Raw genomic sequence first — 23199 nt, 5'->3', positions numbered from 1 at the left:
GGGGACATTTTGCAATGCAGTTTTAGGTGTCTGCCCTGCTGCATATGTGGGGGGGAGGGGGAATTCTTCTAGACTACTGACATTTGAGGTCCAAAGTTAGAAGTGAGGGTTTTAAGGCCATCAGTCAACAGCTTCCTGCGTTGTTTGCTGTTCTCCATTGAAGTCATGATTAACGCCTGGGCTTTCGTTCGTTTGGGTCCCCTCAGATACACCTATGAGCGAATTGATGGGCGAGTACGGGGAAACCTGCGCCAGGCAGCCATCGACCGGTTCTGTAAGCCAGACTCAGACCGCTTTGTCTTTCTTCTGTGCACCAGAGCGGGAGGCCTGGGGATCAATCTCACAGCTGCCGATACCTGCATCATATTTGATTCAGACTGGAACCCACAAAATGACTTGCAGGTAACCATTAGGATGATTGCTGTTGCCTTAGCTGCCCCTGAATCCAAGAACATCATGACAGGGCCTGGCTTGGCTATGGAGTGTCACCCGACATGCTCCATGCTGTGGTGTCAGCCAGATGGCAGGCGTAGGGCCTCCGTCAGGTTGTACAACTGAATGAAAAGTAAATGTCGATCCTACCCACTAATCAAAGAGTGCTTCTTTACTTTTACTTTAAATCAAATGGTATTTTACAGTGGGAGCCTCCAAATATAGAACTACTATATTGTCATCATTGTCATCAGACAAGGAGAGTTAATAAGCTTGACTAATCCTCTGGTTCGTGATATATAGAGTGAGTCTGGCATTTGCACTCAGCTCATTTGTTAAATGGTCATATGTCACATACAGTTAGTGAGATAACCCAAAGGGGCGGGAAAGTTCCATGGTGTGGCTGGGGTGACAGAGCCATCCTCACTAGTTCATTTGCTCTCTCCTTAATTTATATATGCCAAGTTAAGTGGATTTGCAGGTTATATTTTTCTAGTTTTAACCAAACCAAATATTGGTGGCTTTAAAAGATTATTGCAGAGATTATTGGAGTTAATATGTTTAAAAAGCAAGCATAAACAAACAAGAAAATGGTAGAGCTAACACTTCTGGTTCAGATTTCTTCATCAACCCTGTTTGAAAGTAAAAACGATGACATTCTAGCCAGATTGGACAATATCTCAGCCAAAAAGATTCTAACTTGTCAAGAAGACCATTTGGAATATAGATTTACATCCATTATCATTAACAATGCATTTCATCCTAAGTGTATATTGTATCTTGGGATATTTACTAATACTCAGAATGTGAGAATAGTGGGTGCCTCAACCTTTTTTATAATACAGGTGATTGGTAGAAGAAGTTTGAAGGCTGCTATTTAACAAAACTGAAGGGGTACCTAGCGGGTACCACAGGGAAAGGGGGCAGGAAATGGGAGCCAAGCTGATGAGTAGTGTCTGGGCTGCTTCCCTGGCCACCACCTCACACCGAGTCATTCTGCTTTGTCTTTTTTATTTAATGAGTTTCCAAATAACACTTTATTTGAAGAAAGCAGTCTACTAGTTGAAAAGCCAGTTCTTTAAATTATTAAATTGGTGACAGTTGGCTAAAACTGGGGGAGGGGGACAGGAAGTCATTGTAAAACAGATTGTGAGGCACTGTGTTCAGTAAACAAAGAAAATTAAATGAGATTTGCAGATAGCAGTATTTCTCACAAAGAAATGAAACAGAATAAGAGGATAAGATTGATGGGGGTTGGGTACCTGCATTAGAGTGGTCAAGGAAATCTTCTCTAGGAAGGTGACATCTGAGCAGAGACCTAAATGGTGGAGAAGGATTTTAAGTTATGAGGTCAAAAGGAAGAATGTTCCAGACAGAGGGAATAAAAAGTGACCACCTCAAGTGGAGTGAGCATAGATCGCACCCCTGAAGCAGTTGGGACAGGCACTTACTGTACAGTATCAGTCCCACAGAAAGCGAGTCAAGATTCTTTTGAGGACTCTCCTGCCTCTTTTCAATGTCCTTTCATTCTCACTCCGTGTTCCTTTTCTCTGCTGCCCCAAAGCATTCTTTTTCTTTTCCCATGCTATCAACTCCTCTCTCCTTCCTGTTCTCAGCCAGCTCTTGACTGACTTACTGACACGCTTATTGAGCCTTAGGCACCAGGCCAGGCCCTGGGGAGACAAAGGTACACAGACTTTGGTCTGAGGTGATTAAACTGAATCGCAGAGTAGAAACAGAGTGTGATGGGCACATATCTCTGCTATTTCCCAGAGACTTTTACATTTAAGAAGGGATGATACCTTTTCCCAAGGGATAAATCTGGAGGTGGAAATTTCAGATTCCAAACATAGGTCTTCAAAAGGGAGGGCTGCTTCCCAATGCTCCCTGATCGCTATTGCCTAGAGGGCCCCTATTTCCTCTTCTGCATGAATAGGTGACCCCTGGACGCAGACTTCTAGAGGTCCAGGAGAAATGTAAAATTGCTGGGGCTGAAATAAAACACTTAAGCATAGAAGCTGTACTAGCGTGCTTAAAGTGTTTGGGTTCAGGTGGGAGTTCAGTAATTTTTTAACCTCTCTGATTATGCAGATTTTCGAGGAACAAGTAGTACTTTAAATTGTTAAAGAAAACGTACTTTTTAAATAGAGCTAATGATTTGAAAAAGTAGTATAAAGGTCAAGAGAGGGATTAGCACTATGCTTGGTTCTTTATACCAGCTGTTTAATTCTCACATGATTGTAAAGACATGGTATAGGTTTTGCCAAATTCTGGACTTGAAAGTGACAATTTTAAATTGGAGGCCAGAATCAATTTGAAATCTTTCACTGTTTGGGCAACTAAACCCCTCTCTGTTTCTTCCCTTTGAAGTCTCTGGGATCTGTACCTGTTTTGTTTTTGTTTTTTTTTCCCTGAACATCACTACTTGTTTCTCGTAGGCCTTTATTCTCCTCAGTGTATTAAAAAATAAAGAACAAACTATAAGCCTGCAAATCATGCAGGAGAGCGTTAGAGCTCTTCGATTTTTCCAGGGTGGGGTGGGGGCGTGGGGTAGCACCACTGGCCCTTACTTGTGGCCTACTCCAGAGGTTCTGTGTTTACACCTTTACTCTGATGTATCTTATTTGGACTTCATCTCATTTGCTGCCCTACTTCTGAATGTTTCTCTCTCTGCCACATTTTTGTGTGTGAGTTCTGATTAGGAAAATAAGGAATGTATGATTAACTGCTTAAGATTTGACTGTAAAATGACAAGTCTCTTAAATTGGACTCATCTTGTTATCTTTCAGGTAAGTCATCTTGGCAGAGCGTGTGTTTATCACCTCTTATCATTTAGCTGCTTGTGACAGTGGCCCCAGAACAGAGATTTGGTTTTTCTCAGTTAACAGTAAGTCCAGAGATGGGTAGTCCAGGATGAGTGAGGTGGCTTCATAGTGTCGTCAGAGTCCCAGCTTCCGTCTTTCTGTTCCACCATCCTCAGTGAGGGTGGTTCACATCCTCTTGGTTCCAAGATAGATATCCCTCAAGCCCTGGCAACAACAATAAGGAAGGAAGGCATGATGCTTTTCTCCGGAGAGCAGAACTTTTCCAGATATCCTCAGTAGACTTCTGCTACATCTCGTCCAGAAGTGTATGAGCTCGCCATCCCTGGGAGTCTCGACACAGTTGGACATGTTGCTGCCCTTTGCAAGAGTCAGGGTTCTGCTAGTGAGGAAGAAATTCTCTCTTAATTTACTCTCAAAACTAGATGAGTCAAAAAAGAAAATCAGTGTCAGTATTTATGACCACATATCGTTACTGCTTTATACGTTCCATAAACCATATTACTTACCTTGACCCCTTCCTTTATTTATCAGAGTTGTCCATCAAATCTTCTAACAGTAAAGATTTACTACCACTAAAGATACAGAAACTAATTTTAATAGCCAAAGACTAAACAACTTAGTTGTCCAGCAATAGAAGATTGATTGACTAAACCATAGTACATTCAGCTTTGATTAAAGAATAAGAACTATTTCTGTAGATTGCTGTGGTGTCATCTCCTGAATATAATGTTGAGTGAGAAACAAAAATAAGGTGGAAAGAGTATGTATAGTATGCTTGCATTTATCTGCCTATCTCTTCCTCTCCCTGCTCCACCATGGAATGATAAACAAAACTGCGTTTTTAAATGGCTAACTGTAGGAGGAGTGAGGGAACAGGACAGAAGTGGAAAGGGGTAGAAACCCATTTTTCCAAGTATGGCTTTTTGTATGTTTGACTTTGGAACCATCCTAAGTATTTTATAGCATTACGAAACAAAATTAATTTTTAAAAACATTTTATTCTGAAATTATTTCAAACTTTAAAAATGTTGTAAAAAAGTGCTGAGTTCTAGGACCCTTCACCCAGCCTACCTTCATGTTAATATTTTATATTACTATATTATAATTATTGAATCTAGGAAATTATCATTAATACAATACTCTAGTCTATGGACTTTATTCATGTTTTTTCATTTTCCTACAAATGTTCTTTTTCTGGTCCAGGATCCAATCTAGGATCTCATATTTCCTTTAGAGGTCATGACTCCTTAGCCTACTCTAATTTGTAACAGCTCTTGTCTCGTCTTTCATGACCTTGACACTTTTGAAGGGTACTGACCAGCTGTTTTGTAGAATGTCTCTCAGTTTGTATTTGCTTGATGTTTTCTCATGATCAGATTTTGAAGTTATGCATTTTAGGCAAGAATGTCATAGAAGTGATGTTATGGCCTTTACATGATGTAAAGTGTATCCTGTCAGGGTACATGATGTCACTACGTCTTATCACTTACGATGTTAACCTTAATTACTTGGTTGAGGTGGTGTCTGTTAGGTTTCTCCACTGTAAAGTAACTATTTTTACATTTAAAATTAATCAGTGTCTTGGGAAGAGATATTTTGAGACTGATAATATCCTATTTCTCATTATACTTTTGCCTGTTAATTTTAGCATCCATCAGTGGTTCTTGCCTTCAGTAATATGGCGTTTGGCTAATGGTAATTTTCTGTTTTACTCATTTTTTCTACAATTATTAAATGGAATTGTGCTGTAAAGAACAGTTGACTTTTGTACCCCATTTATTTATTTATATCAGCGTGGATTCAGATATTTATTTTTATTTTACGGATTATAATTCATTACTCTCATTTTGCTCTTCTGATTTGGACATTTGGAGGTCCTTTAGGTTGGCTCTGTGTCCTTTTGACATGCTCTCATCAGTTTTTGAGTACTTTCTTATACTCTAGCACCACAAGATCAGGTTCATGTTCCATTTTTCTTGCCATAGCCATGGAATTGACTTTCTCCAAGGATCCTTGATTCCTTTTATTCAAGATTGGCATTTAGAAACTAAGATTTGGCTAGTAGGTGTGCCCATTGTTGCTGAAATATTGCTTCTAGGCTCTGAGCAGACAGAGCTAGGAAGTGTATGTGTGTATACGTGTATACGTGTACGTGTACGTGTACGTGTACATACACACACAAACACTCATACTACACATCTATATTTATTCTGTATCTATCCATCCATAGTGAAATTTCTGATTCCAGTCCAACAACACAGAATTCATTCTAGCTTTCCCTTCTTCCTATTTGTAACTCCTTCCCTTGGCTGTTAGACACCTGGATCTCATTTGTTCAGTCCTAGTATACATGTAAATAGTTTCAGAATTCCTAACCTGTATTCTGTGAAAGGAAATTTATCAGCACATAATGTAGGGCTATAGTGTTCTTTAAGTCATTAGTCTTAAAATTCAAAATATCATTTTCTACAGGTTCTGGTTTTAATTTTTTTCTTTCCCACACCCTTCATTGTGGTTAAATTAATAAAGGGAAAAATTAATTCCTAAACTTCTAAAGCAAAATGAAGCAGTTGAATCAAGTTGTATATCAAGTGGACAGCAGAATCCCAAGAGCAAAAGTACTTCAAATGTCTATATTTAATAGTTTTTACATTGTCATTTTGATATAATTTCAGATTGCAAATCCTGTATATACATAACCATTATCCAGATTCACAAACTGTTTACATTTTGCCCCATTTATAATTTTTGCTCTTTCTAACTCCTTTGTCTCTTTTGAGTGCATACATGTACATACACACATCATTTTTTCTCTGAACCATTTCAGAGTGAGTTGCACCCTAAGTTTTTTAGTGTGTATTTCTTAAGTGCGAGGACATTCTCTTTCATACTCACAGTTTAGTTCTCAGAATCAGGAAATGAGTATACTATCTCCAATCCATGGTCTGTATTCGAATTTTATCATTTCTTTCAACATCTTTATAGCTATTATTCCCCAGTCTAACTAAGATCCAATCCAGGATCACCCATTACCTAAAGCTCTCATATCTCTTTTGTCGCCTTTAATCTAGTTCCTCCATTTTTCTTTTTCTTTCACGACCTGATGTTCTTGAAGAGTACAGACCAGTTGTTTTCTAGATCGTCCCTCAGTTTGTGTTTGTATCTCCTCGGGATTGGATTCAGGACATAACCGAGGTGTTATGTCCTTGTCAGTATATCACATCAAGAGGAACATGATGTCTGTTTGGTAATACAGACTTTTGTCTCTTAATTGAGTCTGCCAGATTTCTCCACTAAAAGTTGATATTTTTCCTTTGACATTAATAAACGATTTTGGAGAGATACTTAGAGACTATGTAAATGTCCTGTTCCTCATCAGAGTTTCACACACTGATTTTAGTTTCCATTGATTATTTTTGCCTGAATCATTCATCACTATGATGGTTGCAAAGTGGTGATTTTTCTGTCACCCTACATTTTTTGGTTACATTATACTATAAGGAAGAGTTTTCCCTTTTCTTCCATTTGTTTATTTATGTCAGTATGTACTCATGGTTCTTTTTTTATTCAGTGGGTGATAGTCCGTCACTATCTTTATTTATTTTGTTGTTCGAATAGTCCTAGACTTAGCCAGTGGAAGCCTCCTCAAGTTTCAAGCGTTACTTTGATCTGTCTCCATCATCCTTGAGTACTTCCTTACATCCTGGCACAGTAATATGTTCCAGGCTCATCCTATACTTTGTCTACCCCAGCCTTGGAATTAACCATTTCTCCAACATGCCTTGGTTCTGTCTTATGGAGAATGGTATTTAGAAACCAAGATCTGAGAGTTAGTTTTATTCTTTGCCACTGGGATGACCTTGGTTCTCGACTCTCTCAGTGAACATAGCTAGAATACATATACACACAGTATAAATATACATAATAACATGCATGTATCTGTATATAAACATGCGTATACATAAACTAACAGGACTACACACATCCATGTCTATTTCTGTTTGTATTTATGCACTTCGCATACACGCATGCACACACCTAATCATGAGTGAATACTGATACCTCCAAATCCATTCTAACACCACAGAGTTATTCTAGTTTTTCTTCTTTCCATATTTGTAACTTTCTTTTCTAATAGTCAAAACACTGACTTATTATCCTCAGTATATGCACCTATTTGCTCAATCCTAGATTACACAGAAAGTAGTTTCAAAATTGCTAATCTTACCACTGTGAAAAAGAAACCCACCTGCAAGTATGTGTTTAAAACACTATAATTTGACTGAACATATTTACTGAGATATAACTCCGAGCAGGAGAAAACAAAAAGCTTACATGGTTTTCAGTAATTATATTTTGGGGAGATTATAATGATACTCTTTTTCTGAGACTTGCATATATTGTGGGATAAATCAAATGAGTAATGATATTGTTGTGGTTGAGAACTGAGCTTTTAAACATGGTTAAAAAGAAATACAGAAATGTGGTTAAATCTCATAGTCCTAAATTTGAATTTTAAATATCGATATGATCTCATGATGTGTTCTGTGTTACCTGTGCTTATGGTCGTATCTACTGTACACTCACAAACACTTCTAGTTTCGCCCACTGAATGGGCCCAGACTCAGGGATCAGCCTAGTGGCAGTGAGCATCCCCAGGACATCTAGATTGTTGTCTCTAATTATTGGTTCCCAGTAAAAGGAACTAGGACTCCTTGGAAAAAAAGGCTGAATCCAGGTTTGGGCAGGAAACGTAACAATAGGATCATGAGACATGTTATACCAGAAAGCAGGGGAGCTGTCAGAGGCTACTGGTCTTTGATGTAACATAAAAACTTAAATACAGACATTTGCCATATCTGTTCCTTTATCTGTATGTGTATGTATGCGCGCACAGACACACACACACACAACCTCTAACTGCGAGCTCACAGGGTACCTCCAAATCCATTATAACACCAGAGTTTATTCTCATTTTCCTCCTTTCCATATATGTATGGATCATGTCAAAAGAACTCAGGAGCCTACTTGAAGAGATTCTCACAGGCCATATTTGAGCAACAATAAGAATAATAAGAGCAATGCAATGAAACATATTTAAATGTGTAATTTCATTATGTTCCTTAAGAATCTGATAATAAAAATCTTCATAGGTCACTTTTAGAGGGTGTTATTTTGGAAACTGATTAAATAAAGAGAAAGGATTAAACATTTAGCTTGTCTCTTTTATATAAAGTGTACATCAGGGTAACCAAAAAATTAGTGAGGGGAATTGTAACCCCTAATGAAATAATCATTCTAGGCAATGATTATCAATTCAAAAGAAAGACAGCCAGACATCATGGACCTCTTGATAGAAATTCAATACCACCTATGAAATACGCTTGCCAAAAATGAAATCTTAGCCTGATTAAGTCTCAAAATATAATTCCTAGTAGAGGAAATAGAGGGAACAGAGAGACCTGTTCAGTGGCACAGCCAGAATACAGGTGCCCAAATGTAGACTGTGAGAAACTATAGGATATCTGGTCTCTTCCAGAAAATAAATTGCATTTGACAAAGGAGCTCAAAGTCAGGGAGTATCTATAGATTAAAAGAGACTTGAGGCATGTCGACCAATGAGTGGGCCTTGTTTGGATCTTGATCCAAACAAGCGAACTTTAGAAAATATATATGAGATTAGCAGGGAAATTGAAACACTGACTAGATTGTATTAAGTATTCATTTTTTGAAGTATGGCAACAGTAATATGTTTTACAAGCGTCTTTAGAAATACATGTTGAAACATGTAAGGATGAAACATTATGGTGCCAAGGGTTTGCTTCATCATAATCTTGGAGGGTAGAGTCACGATAGAGATAAAACAAGGTTGTCCATAAAGAGGCTATTATACTTTTCTTTACTTTGGTCCATGTGTGAAATATTCTATAGTAAAATGGAAAGGTTAAAAAGTGGTGCTGCCAGCTCTGAGTTATTTCCCAAAAGAGCAGGGCAGCGACCTGAGAAGGAGTGCCTTCGCTAAGATCACAGCCTAGAGAGGGTAGTGTAGGCCATGGTCTTCTCATCTCTTTATCCCAGCACATGGTGGTCACTCAATAAATAATAGACAATGAAATGAGGGGCCTTGAAGGGGCAGCTGACATTCGGGTGAATTCTGTTCCTAAATCAGTCCCATGATTCATAACCGTGAGACCTGGTCCCTCATACTGTATGGAATTTAAGCATTTCCCTATTCCTTGGGCTGCTGCCTTTGTATCTGGTGACATGATGTATATGACCCTCCTTCCTTCCCAGGCTCAGGCCCGATGTCACCGGATAGGCCAAAGTAAAGCAGTGAAGGTGTATCGCCTCATTACTCGGAACTCCTATGAGCGGGAGATGTTCGACAAGGCCAGCCTAAAGCTGGGTCTGGACAAGGCTGTTCTCCAGGACATCAACCGCAAGGGCAGCACCAACGGAGTGAGTATCACAACCCCTGCCCTGGAGGCTAAGCATTTGCCACACTACTGGGGCCTCTCTGGGTTTTTCCTTCCCGCGGCTATTTTAAGATTTACTTTACTAAATTGAGTCATGCCACAGAACTTTGTTGGGTAATTCCCTGCAGTAGAGAATAATTCAGGGGCGGGTCTCTGCATTTCGTAGATGGATAAAGGAAACTTGTAGACGCAGTTATATGGTAGGATGTCGGGCAACATGCAGTAACATTTCAGTAAATAGTTTCTAACAGTGCCCACTAGAAGTTAGTAGATCTTAACATTCCTAACCCTAAATTACCTATTGTCCCCATGCTTTATCTCATAGTCCAGGCTTTGAGCTCCCTAAGGGTATGGGACCTACGTTACCTGCATCCCCCAAGGCCCCTGACAGTACTTGGCATATTAAAGATGTTCAATGCATGATGGTCAGTGAATAAATGAATGACTAGATTAGCAGCTTGAAATATGACAGTTAGTATATCTTTTTCTCCCTGTAGAGGGGATAAAAGTACAGCTAAGATTCCCAAATTGTATTAAAGTTTAGGCAAACAAAGCAGAATATCTCCTTAATCTCTGGGCTCAGGGCATCAAAGGTTGGGAATTAAAACCTTCTAAATGAGTTGTCTTTAGTCCAGATGTTCTTTATCCTCTTAGCTATGCATATGTTGCTAAGTATAATACTTCAAGTTACCAGTGCTGCAAGTCATGGAATTCCCTCTTGTGATTGATATAAAGAGAACCAGATTCTTAATTAGAACCAGGAAAGGGTGTTTTGAACTCCCATTTCCTGTTTTCAGCAAGCAATTGAGAAGATCACACTTGGCACAGGATCCTTTCTTTAGTTAAGAAATGACGTCATTTCCAATACTAAATGTATTTATTTAATAATGAAGAAATCATTATTCTTTAGCTCATTTGGTACATCTGGAGGTTTTTAAAGATACAGACTCAAACTAAAATATAAAATAAACATTAAATATGTCCTCTTTAGTGGTGCATAGTTTTAATGGCTTGTGACATTTGATAATAACCAAAGTTACGAAGAATGCTAGGGGCCTTTGGGTCATGTGCTGGGTTGTATTCCAGAGCTCCTATAGAGGACTGTCTGCCTGCCCTCCCCGTAGTTCTCTTGAGTGCCTTTATTTGGATTTTCATTTTCTAAATCTTGTTGTCCATGTCTTTATCCTTCTGCCGTGTTGAGTTGGTGGAGGAACTGTGTGCTGAATCATGATGGCCAGATTTGAGGCTGTTTTTCTCATGTGCATTTTCCACTTTATGAGTAGCTTTTGGTGACCTGTCCAGGTACAGCAGCTTTCAAAAATGGAGGTAGAGGATTTGCTCCGGAAAGGTGCTTATGGAGCCTTAATGGATGAGGAAGATGAAGGCTCCAAGTTCTGCGAAGAGGACATAGACCAGATTCTGCAGAGGAGAACCCACACCATCACCATCCAGTCTGAAGGGAAGGGGTCCACTTTTGCCAAGGTATAGCACCTCCTCTCCAGGGTCCGTGTTGGGGGGCAGTGAGAAGAAAATTGTTCATTCTTCAGGCTTCTGTTTCTCTAAACGCGAACTGTTGAGATTGTCTGGCTGCACATTTATTCTCGGTGACACTCCGAAGGTACAGGTTCTTAGAGTGGGTGTCAGTAATGAGTCAGAAGCTACAGAAAGAGAACAGCAGTCCCAACCTTTGGGAGCTGATCTTCACCAGGCAGGGTAGACCCCTCAGTCTACAGTTTGCACTATTCGCTGTTGGCAAAGAGTGCTCTGAAACTTGCTTGAGCGGTCGCCTGGATTCCCTTGTAGAGCACTCCTTGATCAGCAGTCCCGTGAACACTCCATTCTTCACATTCAAGCAAGTGTTTTGTTCATTTCATGAGAAAAGAGATTTTACTCAAGGTTCCCAGTTTCTAGTCTAGGCGCCTCTTTCCTCTGCCCTTCGGGTCACTGAATTTCAAATTCAGCTGATAGGACCACTTATCAGATCACTCTCAGGTTTCCCTGACCACAGGCTCTGTGAGCTTTGTGACCTGTCTGGTTAGATCTCCTGTTTGGTGACTATGTAGAAAATTTTCAGTAGGACATTTTGTGCTTTATAGATGTTGATTACCTCTGCGCACTTCATACTGCCCAGCCCAGTGCCTTTCACATGGCAGACATTTGATTACTGGTGAAGTGAAAGAAAAGTCATATCTAGGGGAGTTTTAAGAATTAACCCTTTCACAGGGAACTAGACATCTGGTAATACATTGCCATTGTCTTCTGGGGTTGTCTTCCAGCTTCCGTGTTTAAGTTCCAAAAAATGATCCTGTAGGTTGAAACTGTAATTTCCTCACCCAGTCTTTAAAGTAAAATTTAAAAAAGAATAACTTTGAGATTTTCGCATTCATTTTGGAGGCTCTATTCAAGTGTCTGGTAGAGTTAAAATAACACAGGCGTGATTTTTTGTGCTGTGCTCGAGCACAGTTCATTGACTCCTGTCTTCTTCACAGGCAAGCTTTGTGGCTTCAGGAAACAGAACAGATATTTCCTTAGATGACCCGAATTTTTGGCAAAAATGGGCTAAAATAGCTGAACTGGACACCGAAGCAAAGAATGAAAAGGTACAGCATTAAGAATATTTTATTCCATTGAACATTTCACTGGTGTCTTACAGGAACATAAATTCCCAATCAGCTCAAGTCATTATTTACTACTGAGGCTTAATTCTTAAATGCAATGCTAAACGTAATAATGCACTTAAAACATGCCTAGCATATAGACAGAGCTTGATCAATGTCAACTGTTGGAGTATAAAAATGCCCTAACGGGACATATACAGTCTGATGGGCACCTGGGAAATCACACAAAGGTAGTTAGAACTGGAAATTGCCAGACAGGTCAAGTTCACCCCTCTGACCCAAGCCAGTATCCCATCTTTGGCATGTGACTATTTTACCTCTGTTAAAACACTTCCTATGAAAGAAGCTTCACCTCTGATGAATACTGAGAAGAGTGAAAAAAGCATGATGAGAAAAAGATTGTTGGCTTCACTTCCATTCTTTCAGTATCTTGAATTTTCCCATTTCTGTTCATGAGAAAGAGAACGGTCTTGAAATAAAACCAGAGTGTGAATAATGGCTCTGCCCCTGACTAGGTGTACACCTTTGGGCAAGGTACTTGGCCTCACTGAGACAAGAGATAAAAGTCATGTGAAAAAAGGAGGTAGTGATGCCCACTTAGCAGAGTCGCAGATAACAATTGTGAATATAACTGCCTAGCCCTTTGTGAGGCACTCCTTAAATGTTCATTTCCCTTCTCTCCATCTCTGACCCTATCGCCTTACTTCAAGATGAGCATACATCACTTATTAGTATGTCTTCTCAGGTGAGGATTGAACTCTCATAGACCACAAACCCCAGAGACAGTCCCTGCTTACCTCCAGCTTATTCAGTAACCAGCGCCCCCAGCCTTAGCTCTTGTTCTGTAGGATCGCCAGAGGTTTCCTAATCCAACCTCTTCTCCAAATAGGAAGAGTCTGTAAAACCTGGGTTTTACAATGTCAAAATCGAGAAGTTGCTCTGTATGTAGGACAGTGGGCAAAAGGAGGAAGAAAAAGCTCTCGCCCTATAGACAAGTAAGCAGTCGGAGCGTTCCAAGGTGGGAAGCGAGGTGACCGAAGCAGGGATGACGCCAGAAATTTCTCTGGGCTCCAGAGAGAGGCATTTATCCTAGCTTTGGGAGGAGGAACAGGAGGAAGGAGAGAGAAGCATGAAGTGATGGAGACTAGAGAAGCAGTGCTGGTGGCCACGGGAGCCACCAGAATAAGTGAGGTTCCGGAGCCAGGAATGACATTCCCGGTGAAAGATAAAAGGCTAGTAGTCAGCACTAGTGGAAGTCAGAACATGGAACAGCAGGAATACGTGTGTCTTCAGAAAGTTGCTGAGCAGATGCAGTCCTCTGACTCGTCCTGTCTCCAGAGCGCAGACTGCCTCTGCGTGCTGGGCAGAGCGGCCGCGGTGCACCACTGCATCTTTCCTGGCAAGAGCACACTGCCACTCCGGGCACGGTGGGGGGCCTTGCCTGCCCATCCCCGTCAGAACGACTGCAGAGACAGCAAGTGGTGACGGACAGCACTGGGGCCAGGGAACACATCAACTTCAGCGAGTCCCAGAGAATCTCCCTGTGCTCGTGATGGACACAGTCTTTCCTGCTGAAGGATGAGACCAGGGTGGTTCTTTCCCAAATGTGTTCTGAGGCGCACGTCAGCAGGACATGCTCGTGCGTTGCGATGGGGACAGAGAGAAGCAGGGCTTTCTCTCTAACAGTCCTCTCTGCTTCTAGGAAAGCCTAGTGATCGACCGGCCTCGCGTGAGAAAGCAGACCAAACACTACAACTCCTTTGAGGAGGATGAGCTCATGGAGTTTTCAGAGTTAGACAGTGACTCTGACGAAAGGCCCACGAGGTCCAGGCGCCTCAATGACAAAACCAGGCGCTACCTCCGAGCCGAGTGCTTCCGGGTAGAGAAGAATCTACTCATCTTTGGGTGGGTATTGGCTTTGCCTATTTAATTTTGGGTTTTTTCCCTCAGTTTTTCAGTCCCTGAGATTTGTCCGGTGGGTCTCTCCAGTCACCTCTGAAGTTACGGGCTGATGGAGGCTCTATTAGAGCAAGAAGGAACTGTGCTTTCTGCCCATGACCCACGACCCCCAGTCATTGTCTGCTCTGCTGCCATATTGTAGACGTGCCGTGATTTTTCTCATATGCTCGTCACAGCAAATCTCTGTTACTAATTTACTGCCTGGTACTGATTTCCTCCTTTTTTTCCCCCAAGGATATATAAGGAATCAGTGCAACAGATGTTGCCATTAAGGCATGATTCGTGCAGGCCTCTGGCTCTGGTAGAAATAGAAGGTTTAGCTTCTGGGAGCCCACCATTGCTTTTGAATACTGCAGCTGGACTCTGTTCTAATTCCAAATTATTATTCCCCACTCCAAATATTTTCGTCTCTTTCTTCTTAACATTTAGTGACCATATGAAGCTGTCAGTGTCCAAAGTGTAGGTTACGTTCGTGACATCTGCATGGTGTGCTACAGCATGCAGTCCTCAAAGGCCTTTCAGGGCAAAGCCCTCGGGGCGATTAACAGACCCAACAGAGGACGAGAAGCCCTCTTGGCTCTTGTTTGTCCTATGGTGTTGAGGGCATGCTTGGCCCTTCCTCTCTCCAACTGTATTTCCACTCTTCAGCTGGGGCCGATGGAAGGACATCTTGACTCATGGGCGATTCAAGTGGCATCTGAATGAGAAGGACATGGAGATGATTTGTCGTGCCCTGCTGGTATACTGTGTCAAGCATTACAAGGGGGACGAGAAGATCAAGAGTTTCATTTGGGAACTTATCACACCTACCAAAGACGGGCAGGCCCAGACCCTCCAGAACCACTCAGGTGAGAGGCGGCAGGGCTGTGCCTGCTAAGGTGAACTCTTGCACTTCCATCCCTTGTCCTGTGTTGGTCCATGTTGCTGTGCTTTGGGGGGCTTCTCTTTCTCAGATATATTTCAGAATGTTGCTTGTAGGAAAGCATCATGATTCATTTGAGTCTCCCTCAGAATCATCCAGTGTTAACCTGTGATATTTTAAGTACAATGGGCCCTTTTAAAGTTTCCTACCGGCCAGTCCTGCCCACTAACCTGAGTGTCACAGGGCTTCCTCCTCCGAACGGGGGACTGACACCGCATGCTTGGCGGTTTGTCTTCTGCATCTTACTGTTCTGTCCCAGTTCCACCTCTGCCTGTGCCTTTTCTTGTACTGTGCTTCTCCTTCCCTGTGCTTGGCCGTAGCTCACCTGCCAGTTCAGATCAAGTGTTCCTCTTTTGCTGGCTGGGTTATAAGTTCCCAAAGGGCACAGTTATGGCACACCTTTCTCAAGCCTCACAGGGTGCTAAGTAAGTACTTGCTGCATGACTGATGGTCCTGGGGTTGACTAAGTTGGGGGCCAGGCACGTCTCCTCACCACCATCCCTGCTTGGTGGATGGAGGAGTGGGGTCTGTCGTCCAGGACCACCATGCACAGCCTGGCTGCCATTTTGCAAGCCCAGCCCAGCTCTGGTTTAACATCCATGTTTAGGCTGCCTCTTCTCATCTGCCGCCTTTCTGTTTTCAGGGTTGTCTGCTCCAGTTCCCAGAGGGAGGAAGGGGAAGAAGACGAAGAACCAGCTGCTGCTCCCAGAGCTAAAGAATGCAGACTGGCTGGCCACCTGCAACCCCGAGGTGGTCTTGCATGACGATGGCTACAAGAAACACCTGAAACAACACTGCAACAAGTGAGCGTGCCCCCTGCCCATCCGCCGGTGGCAGTTCCACTCACTGTCCAGATTCCTGGGGCCCCTGCAGGACCACTGGATGCTCCTGTACTGTCCTGCAGGGTCTGGAAAAGCAAGATGTGTGGTCTTAGCTGGGTGGTGGTTCATTCACATTACAGCCTTTGTAACTCCTTTAACAATATCTCTTCTCCCCCAGAACCTAACCTTTCTACCAGTTCCATTTGTACCCTGAGGGTTTTTCTGACCTGACTTGCAGGATATAGTTAAGACACTGTGCTGATTTCACTCTTTTCTCTCCTTTTCCTTCCCCTCCCTCTGCCCCTGAGGTCACATTAGCAAGAGCAGAAGACTGGCCTCAGTGGCCAGTACTCTCAGCCTCCCCATGCCAAGTTGCTTCCTCTTCTCATTTGTTGCTGCCATTCATGGCCTCCAGGTATTTAAAGGACCTGCCTTTGAGAGAATATCCTTATATCCCTAGGCTGACAGCTCGGGTAAGGCAGGGAGAGACAGGGAAAAGTGATAGAAAATGAAACTGTTATTGTGAAGTTTAGTTTTGGGGAGTTAGAGTGCTCATCCACAAGACCATGAGAAGCTTGCACGTGGATATTTGCATCACTATACCAATGTCATTGTATAGATACACTGTACAGTGTATCTATTAGAATTAAAAAGACCCTTTGGAAACCATCTAATTCAGCTTGCTAGGTCAGGCAAGAGTTGTATCCCTGGCTTTCCTGGTAGGCAGCAAGAAGGCCTCTGCTTGCAAATCCTCTGTTTATAAAGAGTTTCTTACCTTATAAATGAGATTGTTTTTTTGGTAGGTTTTTCCTCTCTCCATGTAACATCGACATAATGGTTCTATCCTGTTGGGTTGTGTTTTTGTTTGTTTTTTCTTTAACAGATGAAGTCTCATCCTTCCAAATATTTGAAGATAGATCTCATGCCCAATACTGTTGTAAAAACTGCAGTACACCTAAATACAAGCTCTTTGGGGACAGTAGATCTCAATCTGAGACTTAAAGGTCTCGTACTGTTGATAGTAGAGCCTGACTAGGGCAGGACCCACTAGCATGTTCAGTGTGACTGAATCATGTTCAGAGTCACTGTGTGGGAGACAGAAAGAGGAGGCTAGCTAGGCATGAGGACTCCTTGATGGAAGACCTCGTGTGACAGACTGTTGAGGACTCTATTGTAAATAGTACACAACCATATTTCTTGCACAAGTGATATTTAGGGAGAAAAATTAATCTGGCAATGAGTTCGCAAGATGAAGTAGGTAAACCTAGAGCTGAATGGCCAACTGGGAGAGTTAAGTCATAATGTAAGTATTGGTCGTGAAGACCTAGATTAGGGCGCTGACTGGAATTGGGAAGAAAGGGTCAAATATGAGAGGCATGACTAAGGAAGAATTCATAACATGATAAAAAAAAAAGTACAAAAAAATAGCTAACTTAATGCTTATAAGCCTTATAGGTTTAGAGACTGGAAATGCTTGTAGCCATGACAATCAGAATTGTTATATTCAGTAATAGATAAGAGAAAAATGAAAAACTTGGGTTTTGCCTTGTTAAGTTACAACAGCATTTGGCTGTCCCATTCACAGCTGCAGATGTGGGCCTGGAACGCTGAAAATAGGCTGAGCTGGAGAGGTTGACATATAACTTCCATCTGCACCTGCAGAGATGATCACACATGGTGACCGGAACCATCTTTGACTTTTGAGGAATGCTGTAACATTTCTAACCATCGCCTCCTCCCCCACCCCCAACACCTTTCCTGAGTGCGTGCCTTACCCTAGGACCAAAGAATAATGCAGTAAAGCACTTCTCTGAGTTAAGGTGCCTACTGTTTATTATTTTCTTTGGCATAAGTTAAACTGTGGCTGCTAGATTGTGGGCTCTCTTAGCAAATTTACTGCCACCCCACTATCAGATAAGGGTTAAGACAGGCTCTGGGGTGAGGACTCAGATTTAAATCCTGGCCCCATTGCAGGTGAATTCCTTAACCTCTATGTGCCTTCTTTCCTTCACCTAGAAAACGAGGATGATAATAGTTCTTACTACTTAGCATGGGTACGAGGATTAAGTGAGCTAATACATACTGGTACATAGTAAATACTCAGAGCATTGCTTGTTATGCATATATAGAATTTAGGGACGTGAAATTGTCATCTAAAGAACTTAAAAAAATTAAAAAGCAGCTGCTTCAGATCTAAGCTATAAGAAGTCAGGACGGTGATTATCTGTTCGAGGGGGATGGTGACTGGACAGGGCACCAGGGAGTCTTCTGGGGAAATGAGCTGCTTCCTAATCTGGATACTGCATGCACATGTGTCTTCATTTTATGGAAGTTCATCAAGCTTTACATTTATGCAGAACGCACTTACTGGAAGTATATTTTATAACAAAATGTTTAAAAAAAAGTAAGATGTAAGGAAAAGCAAAACTGCCATCCAAAATATTAATGGGTTTTGTTTGGCTAAACTCAGGGTGTTACAGACCCACTCCAGCTCTCCCTCCCTTTGAGATCAGATGCCAGCTGGGACTATCATCTCACTCGGAGGGAGGTGGCTCTCCAGGCAGAGTTGTCCATCTGTCCTCTGAATTGATTTGCTTCTCATACTCTTATCTTTAAATTCTCTTCTCTCTGGCTATAGATACCACCAAATATTAACACCTTGGCTTCTCTGTCTTAAATCTTCAAGAAAGCCTCACTCTGACTGAACTAGATCTAAGCAGGCAAGAATTCCGTTTGTTTGTAAGATATCCTCATTCTGGTTCTTACTGAAGGATCCATCAACGATGGCTATAAATTCTTAGAGTTCTTATTCTCTGAGCTTTAAAAAAAAAAAAAACTCAAAATCGAGTCAATTGACAGCTAAGGTAAGGAATGGTGTACCAGAAAAATAAGGGTTCTTTCCAGCCTAAAAGTTCTAACTTTGTGTGTTGCCACCTACAGCTCGAGCCCGCAGTGGCACTTTTTACCTGCATCTAAAAAAGTAGGCTTTTATAGAGGCCTCGACTCTTCATTATCAACATCTTTTGAATGGGTAATACATACATGTGTTAAAAAATTTTTGTCAAAAATAAAGTTTCTTCCCACCTCCAGTTCCCCTATTTCCCTCTCCAGAGGCAACCACTGTTAACCTGACTCTTCAGAGATGCTCTGTGCATGGACCAGCATGGGAGAATCTATAGCCTGCCTTTATCTTCCCTAAAGTGATACATGTACATACTTTACATACTATTTGTGTTTTCTTTCTCTTTTTTTTTTTTTTTGAACAACTTATGTGATTGGTTTCTAAGAAGTAAAAAAAACTATAAGTATATGTAATCAGGCTTTTACTTTTAATAGCCAGCCTTTTTACTCCTTCCTGGTATTGAGCAAGTTACAAGCGCTCTTCTAAACCACCTTTCAGCGTGGACGTGAATATGAAACGTCTCCGTAAATGCCTTCCCTGAGCCTACCCTTACTTCAACCCTGTTTTTGCATCATTGAGCTTTCTCCTACCTCGACCCCCTCTGTCATCCTTTGTGCTCTGTTCTTTCTTGGTTGGTGTCATTTCACAATTAGATTGCTGTGGACTCCTCAAGAACAGGGTTAAGCCGTTTACTTTTGTTATGTACCTCACAGCACCCAGCATGGTGCAGGGCACACAGTAGTTGCTCAACAGATACTTCCTTCAGACACGTTCGTGCATCCCCATGGGGCCTGAGTGTGGGCCATGCAGAATCACAGGAGTCGAGCAGCTTAGGAGAAAAGACATGGCTACCCTCCAGCAGTATTGCCATGGGAAGGACTTGAAATATTCCTTTAACTATGTGCAAGTGGAACTGAAGGCAATATCATTGAATGTGACTTACTACTCTTCAGTAAACTAGTAAACTGGTAACCAGCCTCTTATAGGGCAGCTCTGCCTCAGAGGTCATGTGGCTACCAGAAGGGGCGAGTACCAGCAGGAAAACTGTTTCTGTCGCCCCCACGTGGCTCACAGGGTGACCTACCAGATGGCCGATGGTACAGTTTCTTGTGTAAAATGGGGATGATTACAGTAACGTCTGTCATTGGTACCTGGAGTTTTATTTTTCTAGTACTTTCTCATAAGTTACTTCATATCACCAGCGACATGGGAATGCCCAGAGTTCCTCTGTGTCAGCTGGGGCACGGCAGTTCACAGGCAGCTCCTGGGTTCTGATGTGTTGCATTAATGTGCTCACCTCTCACAGGGTACTTCTACGAGTCCGGATGCTCTACTACCTGAAAGCTGAGATTCTGGGAGAAGCAGCTGATAAAGCATTTGAAGGAACTCCCGCCAGGTAAAAAAAAAAAAAAAAAAATCAACCTTAGCTCTCAGTGTTAAAGAGTTGCCATAACATGCCTGCTCCTGGGGGTGGACACGCCTGCCTGTCATCCAGAAGGCCCCTGGGTCTCCAGAAGGTTTTGCCATCCCACCCGTCAGTTACCTAGAGCAGGTAGGCAGGGTAAGTACCGTTTGTCAGGTCATCTACAAGGAAGTAAAGGAGAAAGCACAGCTTTTAGTGAGGTTTTAAGTTAGTTTTTTGTCCTGATAGTGTTATAAAATCACTTTTAAAACAGTCATTTCTCTACCGTAACTGAACACTGTAGAATGAGTATAGATTAATACACTTGATCCAGTAGGTATACGTGAGAAGTTTTACTCAGAATCTCGTTCTTCTGCATTTGTTGGTTCTCCTTTGTTTTTTTAGTCCTCTGACCTGTGACCTGTTTGATTTGTTGAACCTCAGTTTTGTAAATTACTGTTTCTGAATCTGTAGAGTCCTGTGGGACTCTCCCATGGTTTCAGGGAATGGATTAGCAAGCTCCTAGCTGCCACTTGATAAAGCTGTCAGATAGTCATAATTTATGACTGGGGTTGCCAGGCAGCCTTCTTCACCTGTCCCAGATCTATGGCTTGCTGCAGCCCTGTACAGTGCCTGTTATTCCCAGAGGACACCAGAAGTGTTGGGGTTGGAACTTTGCTATGAGATTACCTGGGGCCATGGTTTCTTTCTCTTTCTTCCCACTGAGCAGTGCCGATGGCTTCAGTGGTCATAGGAGTACTAAAAAAGGAGAGAGACAGTTCTGTTCATGGGGCAGTTTGTAATCAGGAGCAATCATCATCCCAGAAAAGCCATCAGCCCATGGCACCATGCAAGCAGAACAGTTGGCCCTGCCTTTGGAGCCGGGTAGGGAGCACTGCCTGGAAAGGTGGGAGCCAGGGAGCATCATCCCCACAGAGGGAGCTGGGCCCGGCAAGGGGCAGGTCAGCCCTTTGTCACAGTAAGAAGAGCCTGGTGGAAGAAGCAGCTCCAGATGCTGCAGAGGAGCCATCCCAGGCAGCTGGGATGGGGAGGGAAGAGCCGTACAGGCAGGCATGCTCCCTCAGACCCCAAAGCCTTCAGAGAGTAAGGACTGTGCTCAGACAAATGAAAACAGTGAGCTGAGGGTCCATGTGCAGTCTAAGATCATGGACAGAAACTCAGAGATGGGCCGATGGTGCAGGCCTGCTGATCCCTGCGTGTCTGCCCACCAGGGCACATTATAGTCATCGCTTTGGCCAGGAGCAATGCAGCTTGTGATCACTTTTGACCAACAGACCATTAACAGACCAATGCCAGGAGGTGCCACATTTTATGGTACTAATCCTCGGAAAGGGTCTCTTTGAATCCCTGTGTGAACCAACACAGACTGTTCTTAAATAATGCTTGTGATCTCTACAAGCTGAACCAAGATGATTTGGACACTTAAATCTTCAGCATTTGATCATATGTGAATTCAACCATCAGAAGGTTGTTCTACCATCAGATGAATAATATGTTGCTGTGGTTCTCAACTGAAGGGCCCCTCAGAACTACCTTATACACATAGGTCTCAAGGCCCCGCCCCAGACCAGCTGACAATGATTCTCCAGTAGGTGCTTCAAGATTCTGTGTCAGTCACAGGTGGAACCTGGAAATCGAGTACATATGCAGAAATAGTTCACTGGATGAGCCTGACGAAGAGCCCTGGTTAAGAAACCTTGACCCACAGCCTTCTGCATCCTTGTGGCTTCAGTGTCTGAGCCTGCAACTTGGGATGTGGCTTAACCAGTGTTCGGCCAGTAGCTCTTGTGTTGTTTTCTGTCTGTGTTGAAGGAATTATGAGTCCATGCCCTTCCTTCCACAGGGAGCTGGAAGTGCCTCTGCCTGACATCGACTATGTGGAGATCCCAGTGGATTGGTGGGATGCCGAGGCCGATAAGTCCCTTCTGATTGGCGTATTCAAACATGGTGTGTATTTCAGTGAATGTTCCCCTTTCCTGAAAACTCCATAGTACTATCACGTGTCTCCTAGAAAGCAGAGCCTCACTCCTGACCTCTTAATTTCAGCCAGTTGGATGTGTGGGTCATGAAATATGGTGAATGTTAGTATCAGGAAGGAACTTCAGGAGCGGGGCTGTGGCCAGAAAGAGCTTGTTCAGTGTGTGTCTTTCTCACACTAGCCTGTGTCTGCACTCTTCAGGCCTGGGACTGCCTCACTCCCATTCACTCCTGTCGTCCCAATGTCTGGCCTAGTGTGTGGCACGTGGTGGGCACCTAGTGTTTCTTGAGTGAAGGAATAAAACGGGAAAATGTTAGGTAGGTTTTAGCATATGATATTTATGCAGAATTCTAAGGTCATTCTAGATCATCTATTTTTAGTGTATATCTTTTCCCCTACTGGGTATAAAAACTTTAGAATTTTTTTTTTAATGTAGTAACCAAGAGACTAAATGGGACTGAGAGGTTTTTGAGTAGCTTGGAAAAACTGAAAGTGTCCCCTTTCTTCATTTCTGGCACTGTTCAGAGCTCCTGCCCTTATTTCATCCAGTGCTTAAAATGAATGATGAAAGTGCCAGATGACAATCGCTGTAATGTGCCTGGTACACACCTTCCCTGCAAGGTGAATTAACAGATTTAAAACTGGAGAGCAGGGTTTAAAGTGGGACTAGTTAGTTATGCTTGGCCTTTGCTGTCAGCTCTGTCGCTTAGTAAACATTTGACCTTGGGCAGGTCATTAACTTCTGATCTGTTTCCTCACCTGTACAGTGGGAAAACTATCAAAACCGCCTCTGGAGATTGAGACAATGTGTATAGACTCCCTAGAACAGTACTTGGTACATAA

General features: G+C 42.5%; 1 protein-coding gene across 9 annotated transcripts in view; it reads left to right on the top strand.

Annotated features, from left to right (window-relative positions):
• Positions 1 to 23199, top strand: part of CHD6 (chromodomain helicase DNA binding protein 6) — a 188458-nt gene that overhangs the window by 110062 nt on the left and 55197 nt on the right. For all 9 annotated transcript variants that reach the window (XM_023534463.1, XM_023534460.1, XM_023534459.1 and 6 more), the window contains 9 exons: positions 207 to 402; positions 9552 to 9716; positions 11036 to 11215; positions 12223 to 12333; positions 14054 to 14256; positions 14959 to 15158; positions 15876 to 16035; positions 20262 to 20351; positions 22222 to 22325. In XM_023534463.1, coding sequence (XP_023390231.1) covers positions 207 to 402; positions 9552 to 9716; positions 11036 to 11215; positions 12223 to 12333; positions 14054 to 14256; positions 14959 to 15158; positions 15876 to 16035; positions 20262 to 20351; positions 22222 to 22325 — 1409 coding nt within the window. The remainder of the gene's footprint in view (positions 1 to 206; positions 403 to 9551; positions 9717 to 11035; positions 11216 to 12222; positions 12334 to 14053; positions 14257 to 14958; positions 15159 to 15875; positions 16036 to 20261; positions 20352 to 22221; positions 22326 to 23199) is intronic.

Source organism: Pteropus vampyrus, unplaced genomic scaffold, assembly GCF_000151845.1.
Source record: "Pteropus vampyrus isolate Shadow unplaced genomic scaffold, Pvam_2.0 Scaffold125, whole genome shotgun sequence".
In the NCBI taxonomy this organism is placed as follows: domain Eukaryota; kingdom Metazoa; phylum Chordata; class Mammalia; order Chiroptera; family Pteropodidae; genus Pteropus; species Pteropus vampyrus.
Note: the sequence above shows the minus strand (reverse complement) of the source record. Positions and strands in the feature narration are given on the sequence as shown.